Source organism: Leucopleurus acutus (genome assembly GCF_964270905.1).
Source record: "Leucopleurus acutus genome assembly, chromosome: 5".
In the NCBI taxonomy this organism is placed as follows: Eukaryota; Metazoa; Chordata; class Mammalia; order Artiodactyla; family Delphinidae; genus Leucopleurus; species Leucopleurus acutus.
The window spans coordinates 132755556-132773906 of NC_139147.1; the positions used below are offsets into that span (position 1 = coordinate 132755556).

General features: G+C 38.3%; 1 protein-coding gene across 3 annotated transcripts in view; it reads right to left on the reverse strand.

Annotated features, from left to right (window-relative positions):
- ATP2C1 (ATPase secretory pathway Ca2+ transporting 1) overlaps positions 1-18351 on the reverse strand; it is a 101715-nt gene that overhangs the window by 12848 nt on the left and 70516 nt on the right. For all 3 annotated transcript variants that reach the window (XM_082840076.1, XM_082840075.1, XM_082840074.1), the window contains 6 exons: positions 15373-15468; positions 15194-15283; positions 13272-13376; positions 8418-8574; positions 5265-5435; positions 4068-4165 (listed from right to left, as the gene is read on the reverse strand). In XM_082840076.1, coding sequence (XP_082696202.1) covers positions 4068-4165; positions 5265-5435; positions 8418-8574; positions 13272-13376; positions 15194-15283; positions 15373-15468 — 717 coding nt within the window. The remainder of the gene's footprint in view (positions 1-4067; positions 4166-5264; positions 5436-8417; positions 8575-13271; positions 13377-15193; positions 15284-15372; positions 15469-18351) is intronic.

Genomic DNA, 18351 nt, shown 5'->3' on the forward strand with positions numbered 1-18351 from the left:
ACCCGTGGCCCCTGCATTGGCAGGCGGACTCTCAACCACTGCGCCACCAGGGAAGCCCGATTTTACAGAAGTTTTAAATAAAAGGCTAATTACTAATTACAAATGCTCAGGTTGTACAGAGTAAAATTTTGCCTTTGTTCCACTACAAATCATTCAAACCACTGCAAATCACTCCTTTACAGCCAATGCAGCTTATCACTGACAATGGCAATAAGGATAACAAACCAATTGTTGGGCTGAAAACGTACTTCTTTTGTATAGTAACAAATTACTTTGGCATGCATCCAGTATACCTATTACTTGATATAGATTTCAGCATTTCAAAGCTTTGACGGCAACTCAAAAATAAAAGCAGTTTCTTTGAGACTAAGCAGATCTCAATTCAAAGCTGAAGAATCATGTGGAATATAATATTGCACAGAGTAAAAATTCTTAGAGCATCAGGACTAGCAGGTCAATCTTTCTGGTTGAGAAAAAATATTGAAATTTAGTGACACAAAATTATGACCTGAAGAAATAAGGTATTAAAAACACACACACACACACACAGAGAAGTGACTAAAAACTGAACTATATCATTTTATCACAGAGCTAGGATTAAACTTGGGGGTAACTGAAATTCCTCTATTAATGATCTTCTCACTTTTATGTCTGTTTCTCTACCTAAAAGGGGGGGAATATACTGACTTAAGATAAGCACACAATATAATCACTGTAGTATGGGAGCAGGAGGGGAGAAGACAGAATGAGGACAACAGGATGGTAAAAGGACAATGGGAAAGAAGTAGAACTGTGTCAGCAAAGAGAGTTCAGGGAATATTACGGAGGGAAAGGGAGAAAGGCTGTGTATTTTCAGAAGGAACCTGCAAGAGGATTTTTCTCTTCTCATGGGTCCATCTTTTCAGTGTCATATTTGTGGTCAGCACTCACAGTTCTTTTGATCAACATTAACAGAAAGTAAGTTATGAAGAGAAGAAAGTAGGTAAATATGAAAAGGAGAGGCTAATAGAAAAAAATTATTCCTGGCATTAAAATAACCTCCCAAAGGTCCCCAAATCTTCCAGAACAGATTAAAAGATGCCTGATGCATTGAAATAAGTATTGATGACATACCAAAAATTAAACAGCACACGAACTGGGATTTTATTATAGGGACTTGGTTAATAGGTTTGGTAAAAACAAAAATGGAGGCAGTGCTATAAAAAACAAACAAGAAGGGCTTCCCTGGTGGCACAGTGGTTGAGAGTCTGCCTGCCGATGCAGGGGACGTGGGTTCGTGCCCTGGTCCGGGAAGATCCCGCATGCCGCGGAGCGCCTGGGCCCGTGAGCTGTGGCCGCTGAGCCTACGCACACGGAGCCTGTGCTCCACAATGGGAGAGGCCACAACAGTGAGAGGCCCACGTACCGCAAAAAAAAAAAAAAAAAAAAATGAAAAAAACAAACAAGAAAAGAGAATATCCATTTTTATCAACAGGAAATGTAGAACACACTCAAGAAATCATAAACAAAAAACACTGAGAATTCCCAGATGGCCTTTATAAATAATTAAGCAAAATTCAGTTTCCATACTACTTTCTAACTGGCTCTAGGTCAAAAGGACAGAGAAATGTTAAGGGATTTGGAATGTGTGACAGAATTATGGAAACAGGAAAGCCAAAAAACGTTTTAATGAGGAACAGAATTCATTAATATGATTTTTAATACATGGGGAAAACCTCAGTGAGCTGGCAATTTAGAAGAAAAGTTTTGTTTTGTTCTAACACTAATAAAAGAAAAACTTTTCAAAATGATCTGAAGTAAAAGCATAAGACCAAGGTTTAAGAGTTACATGAACACAAGATAAAAATGGGAAAAAAGACAAAGTAGGGGTTGGGGGGGACTAAAAGGACCTAAAGGAAAGAAAAGACTTGGGTTTTCAAAAGACATGATAAACCTGAAAAAAGTCCTGGTATTTATGGAATTCCTCCACAGAGCAGGATGACTCCAAGCAATTCAATGAGCTTTTCTCTTTGAATAGCATCAGAGCATCTGCCATAATTGATGCACAAAAACTTATTTGAAAATGACCAATGATGTAATTTGTCCAGGCTGATGATGCAATTTGTAACTTACTTCTTCCTTCCCTAACTGCCTTTACATTGGTTTTCAGAGTTCATTAGCATTTTTATCAGAGAGCCAGAGAGAGTGAACTGAAGAAAGCAAATAAAATGAAATTTCAAATCTGTCCTATGTCACTACTTGTTAGCATCTCTGGGAAAAGGTTTGGAAGAAAAGGCTGAACAAAGATTAATGGGAAAATGTTTTATTAACTGCAGATTTCACATATACTTACTAAACGTACATTTTGTCTCAATACCCCCAGGGAACTTAATACAGGATTTATTCTTTCAGAAATAAATGTCAGGAAGAAACTAACAGGATAGGACACATACACACACATACATACACAGAGTCCTGTTCAAACATGGAAACACCTACCCCACTAAATCTAAAACAAATCAGATACCCACACTGCTCCCAGATGCTCTGAAAAGGCATTTCAATGAAAAAGGACAGTCTTTTCAACAAAAGGTACTGGAACAACTGAACACCCATACATAAAATAAATGAACCTTAACCCACTTCTCACACATAGACAAAAATAATTCAAAATGGATCACAGATGTTAGTGTGAAACCTAAAAGTATGAGACTTCTATTAAAAAAAAAAAAACAGGAAAAAAATCTTTGGAACTTGGGTTAGGCAAAGAGTCCTTAGATAACATATCAAAAGCATGATCCATAAAAGAAAAAAATTATAAACTGGACTTCACCAAAATTTAAAACTTCTGTTCTTTAAAAGACAATGTTAATAGAATAAAAAAATAAAACCAGACTGGGAAAAAATATTTTCCAATCAAATATCTGATAAAGGACTTTTATCCATAATATATAAGTAACTTTCAAAATTCAAAAATAAAACATTTTTTTAAAAATAGGCAGGGTAGACTGTTCACTAAAGAAAATATATGAATGGCAAATAAGCACATGAAAAGGATACACAAAATCATTAGTTCTGAGGGAAATGCAAATTAAAACCACAATAAGATACCATGATACACCTATTAGAATGAGAGTGGGGAAACTGACAATGCCATGTGCTGGTGAGGATATTAGCAATTAGACCTTTCAAACATTGCTGGTGGGAATGCAAAACAATAAAACCACCCTGTAAAACAATTTGGCACTTTCTTACAAAGTTAAACATACATAACCATATGAGACTCAGCAATTACTCTTAGGTATTTATCTAAGAGAAATGAATATTTATTTTCATATAAAAACTATATACAAATATTTAGAGTAGTTGTAATCATAATCAGCAATAACTGAAAATAGTCCAAATGCCTTTAAACTAGTGCTTAGGTAACACAAACCCAATACAGTGGAATACTACTCAGCAATTAAAAATGCATTATGCTAAGTCAAAAAAGCAGATTCAAAGCCCTCATACTATATGCCTCCATTTTTAGAGCATTCTGGAAAAGGCAAAACTATAGGGACAGAAAACAAATCGATGGTTGCCAAGCAGTGGAAAAAGAGGGAGGAGCTGACCACAACAAGAGGATCTGGGGTGGGAGGAACCTGTACCCGATTGTGTGATGGTTATAAGGACCACACACATTTGTCAAAACTTACGGCTGTACATTAGAAAGGAAGAAGTTTACTGTTTGCAAATGATACCTCAATTTTTTTAAAAGCATTATACATGCATTCTATTAAAATAGAACACAAGGGTAAGAAGTATGAAGTGATGATCTCTCTCCACTCTGTACTTTATAAATACAAAACACCACTGTTAATTTCCACAGTACCTTCCTCAGAGGAAACTTGGCTCTTGCTAAAGTACTGATATTCCTAACAATCACATCATAAATACTCTCAATGATAAGACTGATTTCATCTCATGATTTGGACCAAAGAATCTGGTGGTCATGTCCCAACTGTTTTCAAATGTTTCAAACAGGAGAAGTTGTCTAACACCTAGAATAAGGCCTTTCAGTCTGAAAGGCTCTGGTTTAGGCCTACCTTTGGCACCATCTGTGAAAGCTGCTGGACATCCATTGCATCTATTTCTTCTCCTGAGACTGACTGGGAGGTTTTGGAATATAATCCCAGACGACTAGCTGAAGTGAAATGGGAAAGAAAACATAATTAACCAAATTGGTTTTGCTTGATAGGCTAGTCAACATAATGCTCACTTAATATGATTTATCAAACTCACTTTCCCTTTAAGTATAAAATGTCTTTATATGAAGGGATCACAAGACAGACTACAGTAAGACAAACAGAACTGAATTAGTAAAAACTGTGGGGTTTTCTGTTTGACTACTTTATTTTTCTTTAAATTTAAGAATAAAGAGTTTTCACAATTTAACCCACCACACCTAAGAACTGAAACAAGGCCAAGCAGGTTCTGCTTGGGAGCTCAATTTTAATGAAGATCAGAGTGCATTTTAAATAAAGTAAACAAAGCCAGGCAAAATGGTGGCTCATCTGTGGTATCATGTAGTTGTTATGTAAATGAAAATAAATGTTGAGAAGTTTCTCTAGGAACAATCTTCCCAACAATATTATGTTTCCAGTGACATATTTTTCTTAGATCACATAAAGTGTGAAATTCCTGTCTCAGTCTCTTTCCATATTAATAAGATAAGAATTAATGAACTTTAGCAAATTTAAAATTTATCAGTATGAATTACAGTTTACAGGTTCTGGGAGATTAACTTCCATGTCCATTTTATTTCCTTATACTTGTTAAGTAATCTTAAGCTGCATTCAAACAACATAGGCATATATGTATTAGACAACAGAAAAACAGACACAAGTTATTTTCTTTCAAATTAGGTACAAAGTCTGCTTTTAAAAAATTATACTCAAGTTGAAAGAAAAAACTAAATTTCATATTTTCTTTCACATTCATGATCTAGCGCTTTTATCCGTCAGCATAGTGGACTATGAGGTTAAAAATAATCAACTATTATTTTGTAAATAAAATAATGTGATTTCACAATGCTTTAGTTATTTTCAACTAATAGTATTGTTTTTTTAACTAAAATAAAATTTGGTCCACAATTTTATAGAGTATGAGCAAACAAAAGCATCAATTTTAACTGTATAACTCAGTATTATGTAAACACACTTCATGTCAAATGATTCACAAAACTATGCACTGCAGTAATTTAAGAAAAACTATGGAAAACAAAGGAAGCAGCCTAGTTATACCGATTGCAATTGCAGTCTCCTGTGAGTCCCCAGTAATCATTTTTATTGACACTCCCGAGGCAATGAGTGTTGTAACAGCTTCTTTCACACCAGTTCTAGGAGGATCAATGATTCCCACCAGGCCAAGGAACGTCAGTTGCCCCAATTCAGGACCAGAAGCCAAAGCAAGAACTTGGGAAATAATAATAAAATCCGAAAAAGAAAATGTGAATCACAAAACCATTAGAATTTACTTTACAAAAGCTGGAGACCATAACACTTCTCAGATAAATGACTTAAGACGACAATGTCATTGTGGTAATTACAAAAACTCTAAAAATCAAAATTATTACATGCAAAGATATTCTAGTTTAATGGTTCTCAATATGGTGTTGCTTTAACTTATTAAAAATTAAAAAGAATAAGACTAAAGAACTGTTAAGCAGAGAAGGCAAGTGAGGAGCAAATAAGAAATGTTTTCACATAGCAAACATGCAGCTCCTTTCAGCAGAAACTACTGACTCTTAAGAAAAATACAATTAATTATTTGTAAAACTACAGGTTTGTTGAGCTTTTTTTTAAAAAAAAATTTTTGTAATAGATTTGTTTTATTTATTTATTGGCTGCGTTGGGTCTTCCGTGGCTGTGCACGGGCTTTCTCTAGTTGCCGAGGGCTTCTCACTGCGGTGGCTTCTCTTGTTGTGGAACACACAGGCTCCACGCGCACGGGCTTCAGTAGTTGTGGCGCACAACTGCTCCGCGGCATGTGGGATCTTCCCAGACCAGGGCTCGAACCTGTGTCCCCTGCATTGGCAGGCAGATTCTTAACCACTGTCCCACCAGGGAAGCCCCAGTTTGTTGAGCTTTAAAGTCAATTTTAAACAGTCACCTTTGAAGGTGGCTTCTCCTAATGTATCTTCATCTTTCCATCTTATAGGCCTCCAGAACAATTCAATAGCTTGAAGAGAAGGCTATATTAATTATATACAACATGTAATAATTTTGTACACAACAAACCCTGGGAGGTAAAGTTAATTTGTAAAGTGATTGTAAAACCACTAATACCAACAATAGTTTCTATTCTTTCACTCTTTCTGTAACATTAATAGGATTTTCTTATTTGTTACTTTGGTTCTCTTAAAACTATATAAATAATACCACCATACCATCATTTATAGTTAGTTTCCTGTCGTCCTCGGAAACTTAAGATATAGCACAAAGTACCGTTCATTTCCAAATACCATTTAGCTTTTTCTCAGAATTCTGGAACCTCTGGTAGCTACCTTATGAGCCAGAGGGATGTGTCTCCATCTGGAATATTATAAGATTGAACAACTTACCAAAGAAAACACACCAAAAAAAGCACACAAACTAAACATATGTATCTTACAGGGAAACTGAAAAGTCCCAGAGAGATCACGGGAAGTATCCATTCTTATTCAAGCAGAAGGTATGAAGGATGAGATACATTTGGAAAACCATGGTTAGAGGCAAATGACTTCTATTTTTCCAGTGTACGAGTCATACCTAACTATTTACGTAGATGTGAGCCCCAAACGCTTTCACTCTGGAGAGAATGAGCCACTTGACAGTCCCTAGTGTTGGAACAGAGGCAGATGGCAACAGAAGGGGGGCACTGAGTATCAATCTGTGTGTCAGCAAATCTTAAGAAAGGGACACCAGCTCCTGGCACTCTCAGTGAAGGGGTGGTATTAGCCCAGAGGTCAGTATCCTGTATTTATTTGTTTGCTTCTTTAGCACAAATGAAGATCTATTGTTACTGTTTGGGACAAAGATATGTAGACCTTTTCTGTGTGGAGGGTCCCCAACTTCCTCCTTTATATTTAAAACATAAAAACGAAACGTACTCCAATTTTTAAATTAACGACATGTATTTTAAGAAACTTAAGTTTTATAAAGTATAAAATAAGTTCATATCAAGTTAAACTTAAAATCTTTATTCATTTATTCTTTATTCTTCATTACGGTAACTTCAGCGGGAGGAGGAAAATGGAGCATAAGCAGAGAAGAGGAAAAGATGTGAAGCAAGGGACAAATGCCCAGAATGTTTCCCAAAGCCCTGTGAAACAAAGACGTTCTCCTCCACCAAGTCTTGTCTATTTCACAATGTTACCACAACAAACCACACATACACAAAGCTCCACAATCTTTCAGATGAAGAGAATTAGTCAAAAAAAAGTGTGAAACGTCTGTTACAAAAATTGAGGAAAACAGGGAGCACATACCAGACCTTTAAGACTCTCTAAATGCAACCCAACTTTGAAACCCTTTTGCTGTGAGCTGCTAAGAATAACAAAACACTGCCCTCAAATGAAGCCACAAGAATACCTTTCTAAACCTATCTTATTATAAGAGCAGAAGTCTTGTAAATTATACTTGTTTCCTGCTCCCAGGAACTGTGGTGCTTGACTTCCATTTTGTAAATAACAATAAAATTAAGGAAGCCAACTCTTCCAATTTCCTTGAGAAAGACTAGATAAGTGCATGGGTGTGCATATGTGTATGTGTGTGTGTATTCCCCACAAGCCAGAAGGTAAAAACCAGGTACGGCCCCAAGCCCTGCTCTTCAACCCTACATACACACGATGTCCCTAGAAGAAGCGGCTGATGTGTGTGTGCACAGCAGACCCCCTTTCCCTGTCACTGTCCAGTCAGCAGCATTTCACAAAGCAGAGTCTGGGCACCTCTTTCCTCTCTGGTGATCGGCAAGGGAAGGAGTCAGCATATGAGGAACAAGTAAGTAACCACCTCAGTTTAAAGAATTAGAGGCTTAAGTCTTTTAATATTTAGGAAAGTATTTTAGATTAACAAACAAGAGCCAGTGATAACATAAGGAAGGAGTAACACCACCTTACTTCTATCTATCACTGTTCTCACAAGATAAACTTGTCTAAAATAAAATTTCTATCACCTGCTCAGAGACCACTGCAGGTCTGTAAGAACCAGAGATTTCATATTTTGCTACGTTCCCAACTTTTTATGTTTTGGGAACATAGAAACAATTAGGCAACTAAAACCTAACACTTCAGAAATGGCAGGCTTCTACGAACCCTGGAATAGAGCTGTGCAGCTCAGAAGTGAAGCACGAATTCATCTGCAATTAAAAGAAGGCATTACCTCTTCACCTAGGGGATGGTGCTGAAATGGCCTTACCTCTGAGCCCTGCAGAGCCCATCTGGGCCTTCTCCTGTTGGTACAGATCTCTCTGCTGCTGGGTGAGTGTCAAGGTCTGCCCTTTGCTGTGATATGTAGTACAATACTTAATCACCTGTTCATAAGCACCCTTCATAAAACAAATCTCTGGTCTGTCCTAAGAAGAAAAAACACAGCAAATAAATTCAAGTTAATTTCAATTTGTATATATCTGCCATTGGAATCAAAAACAAGCGGCATGCATTCCCATAATCCCCAGGGAAGTTACTCAAGCCTAAGGCTTTGAACAGCACTTGAACTCTGAAGATTAAAAGCTCACATGGGAGTTTTCTGAAACCTCTTTAGAACACAGCATCTACTCCACACCCTCAGCGCCACAGTGAAGGCAAGGCTACACTCAGCTCCACACTAGGCACTCTCAGCTCATGATGTAACAGGAAAGGGAAAAAGATCTAACGTCAGCCCACAAGCAATGGTTTAGGCTTTCTACTACTGCTATTATATGTATACACGTGACCCCATTTAATTCTCACAACCACCTTGTAATTATGGGTATTATCAGACATTTTATTTTTTACCCTAGCAAAGTAATAAACAAAAACTTACAATGAAAACCCACAGTCCCCTACCCAAAACCTCCTCACCTCCAGTCCTACTCCACAGAGGCAAACCAATTTTATTTCTTTATAAATTTATTTATTTATTTATTTTTAGTTTATTTTTTGGCTCGGTTGGGTCTTCATTGCTGCGCATGGGCTTTCTCTAGTTGCCGCGAGCGGGGGCTACTCTTCGTTGCGGCGCGCCTGCTTCTCATTGCAGTGGCTTCTCTTGTTGCGGAGCACGGGCTCTAGGCGCGCAGGCTTCAGTAGTTGTGGCACGCAGGCTCAGTAGTTGTGGCACATGGGCTTAGCTGCTCCACGACATGTGGGATCTTCCCGGACCGGGGCTTGAACCCGTGTCCCCTGCATTGTCAGGCAGATTCTTAACCACTGCGTCACCAGGGAAGCCCTTAATTATGTTTTTATTGCTACTTGTTCACTAAACAATTTTATACTCTGCCTACTGTGACAGGTGATCGTCTGGCCACCCCCACTATCTATTCCTTCTCCTCACTGTTATAATACATGCAGAGCAAAACTCACCAGTATTCTGCTCACTTTCTAATTCCTCACTGCTGAGCCAAGTGGCCACCAGAGCAGTTCACAAACGTCCCAGCTCTCCTTGGAGGCACACGGTAGAAATGTATTTCCCTGCACCTCTTACCACTCTGAAGTCAGATGTGATTTGCTTTGGCCAATAAACATGAGCAGTACTCGTGTCACTTCCAAATGGTAATTTAGGAACCAGTGCATAACGTGGTCCTCCTCTGCCTTGGTACGACAGTGTGAGCTCACATTGAGAGGAGCGTCCATCTCTGTGGTCCCCAAGTGAGCAGTAACCAGATGTTACGGGGAAACAGGGAGCAGAAAGGTACGATGTTGTTTCCATGACCTACAGAAGCCCAATATATTTCTTCCTGTTCAAGTTTTATCTTTCATAAAGTTAATAACTGTCTTTTTTTATTTGCTTAGTTTTCTTTACACCTATTACTCATTATTCCCAAGCTCCTCCATGTCATATAAAGCCCTTCTCAATGTATTTTTCACATAATCCAGTAAGTAGGTGAGCCATTACTCCTATATTATGACTGAGAACTCTCTCCTCGGGCTGTGCTCTCCCTTCCTTTTCCAGTGTGAGCTGGCTCATTTCCAGGCTTGCTGCATAACTGGCATCCAGGAGCTTCTCTTCACCCCTCTGCTGGTTAGAACTCATGAGGTTTTAAGTCTCCTTGTTCCTTGATTTATACTCTTACCTTGGAATAACACATCCATCAGTATCTAAGAAAAGCTGTGTGGGCTATACACTTTGAGGCTTGTTTGGAAACATTTTTATTTTACCCCCACATATGTAAGCTCAGCTGGGAAGAGATCGCCTCTCAGTTGAAGGCTTTCCTCCATCATCTTCCAGCCTCCAGTGTGCAGTGCTGCATTTGGAAAGTCCTAAACTTTGGTGTAGGACCTCCTCCCCCTTGCCCTTCCTCCCACCCCACAATCTCTGGAAGCTTTTAGAATGCTAAGTGCCCTCAAATTACTTGATCGTGGGCCTTGGTGTGTTTATTCTCTCACCCCCACCCCTCTGTAACATACACATTGTGCCGAGCAGCTGGTGGGCAATTTTATTCTAGAAGCTGAAGTTCTTCCTCTAGAAGTTTTCCTGATGTTATTTGCTAAAATCTTCCCATTTTCTGTCACCACTATTAGGTGGATATTGGATCTCCTACATCAATTCTCTGATTTTTACACCTTACCTTTTATATTGTCCACCTCTTTGACTTTTCTACTTTCTGATAGATTTCTTGACTTTATTTGAAAAACATTCTATTTAAAGTACCTTGTCATTTTTTATGGTCTTTGGCAATTTTCTTCAGCATCCAGCACTATCTTTGTTTCTGAGACCCTTTTCTCTGTTGGCTTGGTCTGTGTCTTTCATACTGAAGGCTTTCCCCAAGTATCTCGCAATCCCTGTCTGTCCATTTACATTCAAGACCAAAGCAAATAAAGGTCTAGAAACTCCATGGGCACTGCAGGGTTTATCAACTGGTAGCCCTCACAGTAGAGTGACAAGACAAAGACCAGGAGCAGGTAAACTCTACCAATGAACAAAGAGCTTATTTAGGACTACTCCATACTGTAGGGATCTCCCCAGGACCAGTCAGCTTCTCTAAAACTCTTCGATCTTCTGACTTGGAGAATGAGGATATGGGGATACCTACCTGCAAGCATTCTGAGAAAGTGGAGTTAGGACCTAGGACAACGGCTTGCCCTTAATCACCCTGTGTTTAGTCTTAAACCTTAATTCTGCCTTCCACTCTTGTCCCCAAGATGACATTTCTGGTCTGGCCTCAAGAAACAGAAAAGTAAGTGGGGGAGTTCTATTGGTTCCTTATTAGAATTTTAACCTGCTCTCCTCTTTTTAGCCACATGCTTTAGGCCCCACCTTCAAAGATACCTGTCCCCCTAAGTCTTTCCCATACTTCCTCTTTTTTAGTTCATCTTTTATTCGTTGGTTGTCATTTTGGTAGGTTCCAGGGAGAGAGCAGAGATAAACGCAGACTGTCGTGTTCAAATGAAAGTCCTCTAAAGACAAACTATTTGAGCCTGGGGCTGTTGTTTGTTTGTTTGTTTGTTTCTGGCTACACTGGGTCTTCATTGCTGCCCGTGGGCTTTCTCTAGTTGCGGTGAGCAGGGGCTACTCTTCTTTGCAGTGTGCGGCTTCTCGTTGTGGTGGCTTCCCGTTGCAGAGCAGGGCTCTAGGCACGCGGGCTTCAGCAGTTGCAGCACGCAGGCTCAGCAGTTGTGGCACACAGGCTTAGCTGTTCCGCAGCATGTCGGATCTTCCCAGACAAGGGCTCAAACCCCTGTCCCCTGCATTAGCAGGCGGATTCTTAACCACTGTACCACCAGGGAAGTCCCGTGGGGCTGTTTTTAAACTGGTACATTTTTCATATCTGTGCCAGGCTGACCTCTTCTAGATCCTGAGTCAGGTCAGCGGGTTTGGGTTTTGTTAGTTAAATCTGTTGATTTTGTTTTCTAAGAGAAACTCTTCAAGTCAGCAAATGGAAAGAATAATCACGCCCTTTCTATACTTATATCCCGCCACTCCCTACCCCTACCCCCAACTGAAAAGAGTCAATGTACAACTTTGGTGAGGTTAGATTCAAAATTGCTGAAGTCAAATCTTCGAACTTTACATGAGCCACATTATCTTGAAGTAGCGTGTGATCATATATAAAATGTAAAGAAATACACCTTGCAAATAAACTCGTATACATATTCTTGCTATGTAACTATATAGACAAGGGACATCAGCTAAAAATTACCTAACTCTGATGCAATTTTTGAAAGCTTTACATTACAAGGTTTAAAGTAACAGGCATTTTATTTTTATAGTTGTGTTTCCAACTGTATCCCTTCCCTGAAGTTTATAAAAGTTCCTTTAAAGACTAAACAGAAATCGTTTTTCCCCTCATCATCAGAGTTCCTGGCACAAGTTCAATGTTGAGCAATTCAAAACCAATGTTTCCTACTTATTATGGGCAAGGGAGAATCCTCTCACTACTTCCCATCTACAGAGATGTAACTGGTTTCTAATGTTTGCTCACAGGTAAAAACACATAACCGTTTATTAATTCCTAATAAAGAAAATGTAAAACAGCTATATATTTTTAAGGCCAAAGTAAGTGTAAACATCAAGCTGGTAATAGCAACTATGAGTGATATGATTATACACTGTAGATAACTATTGTACATAACTCTTACTGCACTGTGTAAAAATTTCTAAAGCACCCAGAGATAAGGTAGTAGCTTGAAATATCAGTGCATTTCGTTTTGTCAGTTTGTAAGCTGGATCAACTAACATGAATTATACACATTTGGTAACCATGTTTCCACAAAATAATGTAGTTTTTGTTCAGCCTGAAGACAAGACATTCTTCAGTGGAAAAACACAGACAGCAGAAACCTGTCATCAAGAACAAAAAAGATGTCGAAAGACTTATGTCACAATCTCCAGGAGACTGAGACCAGGCTCCAGCTCATTTGAGCTGTTTGCTCATGCAGCAAAACTGACATGTCTATGCATAAATTCAAAGAGAACATGAAAACAACCAGGGATGAGTGTACTATGAATCACACACACTTCAGAGCTGGTCTGTGTTATGCTCAATGACTGCTTAAATCTAAAGGTGGATAATAAATGAAAAACAGTAATCTAGTTAAACAACACAGAGTAAGTTTTCTATAAATGGAAGGATACCTGCTGTGTTCGGTGCACACACTTAACAGCCATCCACTTCTGCTCAGAGCTAAAAGGGTATTCAGCTTTTCTGATATAATCCTGTTGAAGTCCATCAAGACCCATCTATATGGCACAAAAGGAAAGTTAATTCTCACCAACAAGTGACTACTTTCTCCTTTAACAAAGAAACAAGGGTCACAACTTTGTAGGGAGGCTGGCTAGAGATACCTGGATTATTTTTCAAACAGCTGTGTTCCATCTATACCTACCATATTTCTCTGAACAGCAGCACACATGTTCAACATGAAAGTCTAGGTGTTTGATAAAGTCTAGGGCATGCTATTGAACTACATACAGAGCAAAACTTCAACACTGACTATATTAAAATCTCAACTGGCTCAAACTCTGGAAAGGAAGCAGGATAACAAATAAAGGTGCCCAGCCAATACATACTTTATAATCAACAGAAGCTTCAGATTCAACTCCTCGCTTCCCTGGGATTCGAATTTACCCTGCCGGCTGCGGCCATGCTACTCCCTTTCGCCCCACCCCTTGACACGCCAACTACTACCAATGCCATGTAGCTCTTCTCCTTCCTTACCCTTTGCATTTCCCACCAAATATTCAAAAATATTCTTTAAACTATTCAAAAACCTGGCTTATTGCTTTTTACTGTCTACTGAAACATGTTCAGACTCTCCTTCCTAGCTTTCAAAAATCCTCCAGTAACCCACTACACAGCCTACTTAACCACCCTCGGAGCCACTCAAACTGTTCATTTCATCTGGGTTAACCAAATTCATAAGCCACAATCCAGTCCATGCTTTTTTATTTCTCTGTGCTTTTATTCTTGCTCTTTCCCTAGCTTATCCCCCCACCCCCATCTAAATCCTTCCTCCCCTTCAAAGTCCAGGTCCCAAGTCCAAATGTGCACTCTTCTTACATACGGCTCGACTCCCTACCTAAATTGTGAGGTCCCCACCAATAAAGAGGCGGTTTCACACACTTTGTTTCTCAAAGACAGAAAGTTAAATATAACACAATAAATACTTGTTAAGTTATTTAACTTCTGAATATCTTTTAAAAAGCTATACTATGCTGTTTTAGTTACAAGGAGAACAAATGATAAAGGAATGAGACTTTCTGTTAAGGAAACAGAAATGATGTATATATTATAGAAATACCAATTTTACTTTATCAAGTTAAATGTTACAACAACCTACATTTCTATATTGAATCTCAATTCAAGCAACCTCATTTAGAGGCATCCTGTTTCATATAAGTCTCAAAGTTTCCTAAGACTGCTCTTAAAAGTAGTTTTATTTTTGTTATGGGAATGCCAGGTTGGACTTTTAGGTTTCTCATTTAATCAACTGTAGGACTTAGAAGAGGAGATCAATTGGGACAGATAAAAGGGTCACTGAGGGCAGCACCCCTTCTCCCCAACACAAACGCTAACTCTACACTCACTGTAAGAAACTGATAATGAGGAAGGGGAAGGAAAGGAAATGGAAGACTGGAAAAAGTAAAGCTGACTTCTCATGCTGGCCTTAATACCTTCATGTGGAAATGCTAAAGAATGCTGCCTCTTACGCATTTGAAAATTGGCATTTATCAGCAATTACACACATTTATACAGCTTTTCACACTACACTCTGAATATTATGGAAGACAAGAATATTACTTCATAAGAACAAAACTGTCACTGGTCATTAGTTTGTATGCTGCATGTAGGAGATATAAAGTTATAGTGAAAAACCTCTATGCTCTGTATTTCCAGGAAGAATAAAATTGGTTCCCAAAAGGCAATAAAAACTATGAAATAATGTGAATCTTCTTCACTCTACACCTAAAAGCCAGTAATACTGAAATTTATGGCTTCACATTCTCTTGTGGGGGTGATATTTTCACATGTCAAAGAAGAGAGACCAGGCACATACCTTCATTGCAAGAGCAATTAAGGCTCCTTCTGTTGGTTTCCCCATTAGAGTGTTGTTTCTAATTACAGCATCATTGCACACACAGCCCGCCTAAGAGAAATACACATAAACTATGAACCCATCACTGCATCCTAAGTCATTATGAAGAGAGCCACTTTCTTAGAGAATGCAATATTTACCTCGACAATTCTGCTAACAGATGGGTTATAGAATCCATGAACAACATCACCATCAACAATCACTTCCCCAAATGGATTGTAGCCAACTCCAGTAACCTAAGGAATGTAGAGTCAATAATACCAGCAGACAGTGACAATACTTACGAAAACCAAAAGCTATGAGTTGCGTTCATTTCATTTTATACATCATGACACTGTTAGTGTGTACACCTAGAAAAGCATTTAAATTTGTCTGAAACAACATTAATAAAAGAATATAGATAGTAATTTTCACCACAATGGTAAACCTACAGTTAATTATACTAATAATTAACTACTAATTATGCTAATTAATCATTATAATGCATAGTATATTATAAATAGAAACACGTAATTGTTAATATAATTAATATAACCTTATATTTCCTCTACTTACAATATACTATAGAAAGGATAAATAAACCATGAAAATCTCTATATATAAAGAGTGAGCTTAAATTTATATAACATTACATTTATGTAACACTACAATTTGCAAAGAATTCAAATCTATTACCACATCTAACATTCATGACAAACCTGTGACCTAGACAAAAGTAGAATTCTTTTTGCAAATATGCAGGCTCATAGACAAGTGATTTACCCTAGCACTTACAAACTACTTTAACGTAGTATATATTACATGCAAATTTTTAAAATCAGAGACAAGTCAGATACTTATCCTATACAGCTAGAACAAACCAAGCCAAAGAAAAGTTAAATATCACAGTAAAAATAGGACAGTTTAGAGGAATTAACAAACAGTTAATGTTTGACATATAAAATTATGGGCTTAAAACAAAAGAGAAACCTATATCTTACCTTTCATACCTGGACCATATAATATAAGCACATGTAACCCCAATGACCCTTCTGAGTCATCCAGAAAAGGCACATTCAACATAGCACTGGGTATCCTTAACCAAATCTAACACCGTAAATATCAATAGTCTCATTTTAAGACCTAGTAAAATGGAATTAAATAGACTTAAGTACAACTTCTGTCAATTTGTGAAATGCTTTCTTTGCTCAGACAATTGGCTATAAATACATTTTAAAATACTGTTCCCATCATCAATAGTGTTAATGAAAGTTCCAGCCAGAAATCCCACAAGGTCCAATACCAATCCAGAGATTGGAACATGTGCACATACACTGACATGCACTTCAGGGGCTGCCAGTGTATAATTTTTAAAGTAGATTAATTCATCCATTCATTTATTCTTTCAGAAAGTATTTACTAGTATGAGGCAGACCCTGTGCTGGGCAACAGAGATCCTGCTCTATTATATTGGGTTGGCCGAAAGGTTCAGTTTTTTCCCTAAGATGGCTCTAGGAGCACTTAGTTGTCTTTAACTTCATTCAATACAATTTTGTTAGATTGTATGTGACAGCTGTTATACCAGTGTGCATTTAAAATAAGGCTTATTAAAATTGGTGAATTTTTGTGTAGCCATTTTAATACTGAAGATTGAAGGAAAAAAGCAACATTTTCAGTATATCATGCCTTATTATTTCAAGAAAGGTAAAAACGCAACCGAAATGCAAAAAAAAATTTGTGCAGTGTATGGAGAAGGTGCTGTGACTGATCGAATGTGTCAAAAGTGGTTTGCAAAATTTCGTGCTGGAGATTTTTCGCTGGACGATGCTCCACGGTCGGGTAGACCAGTTGAAGTTGATAGTGATCAAATCGAGACATTAATTGAGAACAATCAACATTATACCATGCAGGAGATAGCCGACATACTCAAAACATCCAAGTCAACCGTTGAAAATCATTTGCACCAGCTTGGTTATGTTGATTGCTTTGATGTTTGGGTTCCACACAGGTTAAGCGAAAAAAATCTTCTTGACCGTATTTTCACAGGTGATTCTCTACTTACAATGAAAATGTTTCGTTTTTAAAACAAATTGTGACAGGCAACAAAAAGTGGATACTGTACAACAGGGTGGAATGGAAGAGATTGTGGGGCAAGTGAAATGAACCACCACCAACCACACCAAAGGCCGCTTCATCCAAAGAAAGTGATGTTGTATATATGGTGGGATTGGAAGGGAGTCCTCTACCATGAGCTCCTTCCGGAAAACCAAACGATTAATTCCAACAAGTACTGCTCCCAATTAGACCAACTGAAAGCAGCACTTGACGAAAAGTGTCCAGAATTAGTCAACAGAAAACGCATAATCTTCCATCAGGATAATGCAAGACCTCATGTTTCTTTGATGACCAGGCAAAAACTGTTACAGCTTGGCTGGGAAGTTCTGATTCATCTGCCATATTCACCAGACATTGCACCTTCGGATTTCCATTTATTAAGGTCTTTACAAAATTATATTAATGGAAAAAATCTCAATTCCCTGGAAGACTGTAAAAGGCACATGGGACAGTTCTTTGCTCAAAAAGATAAAAAGTTTTGGGAAGATGGAATTATGAAGTTGCCTGAAAAATGGCAGAAGGTAGTGGAGCAAAAGGGTGAATACGTTGTTCAATAAAGTTCTTGGTGAAAATGAAAAATGTGTCTTTTATTTTTACTTAATAACCAAAGGCACTTTTTGGCCAACCCAATACTTACATGGGAAGAGGGACAGAGGATTTCACCTGAACTAAGAGGTATGGAACTATGAAAAGGTGTAACACAGGGTGAGTTCTGGGGGGTCAGCAAAGCTTTTCTGGAAATGAGGTGCAAAGGTTGAAGAGGCATTAGACTGTCCTAAGTACTGACAACAGCAGCAAAGGTCCTTCAGTAGGAGGAATTTTGTCACACTGAAAGAACCATAAAGTCAATGTATTTGGTGTATGGCGAGCAAAGGAGAGATACAGGCTGAGGAAGGAAACAAGCGACAGAACACGTAGGGCTGTGAGCAGCCCCATTTCAGGACCCTGGTCACAATGCGAAGCCACTGAAACATCTTCATTTAGGCATCCAGAGTCTGGTAATAGATGGATGTAGGGGAGACAGA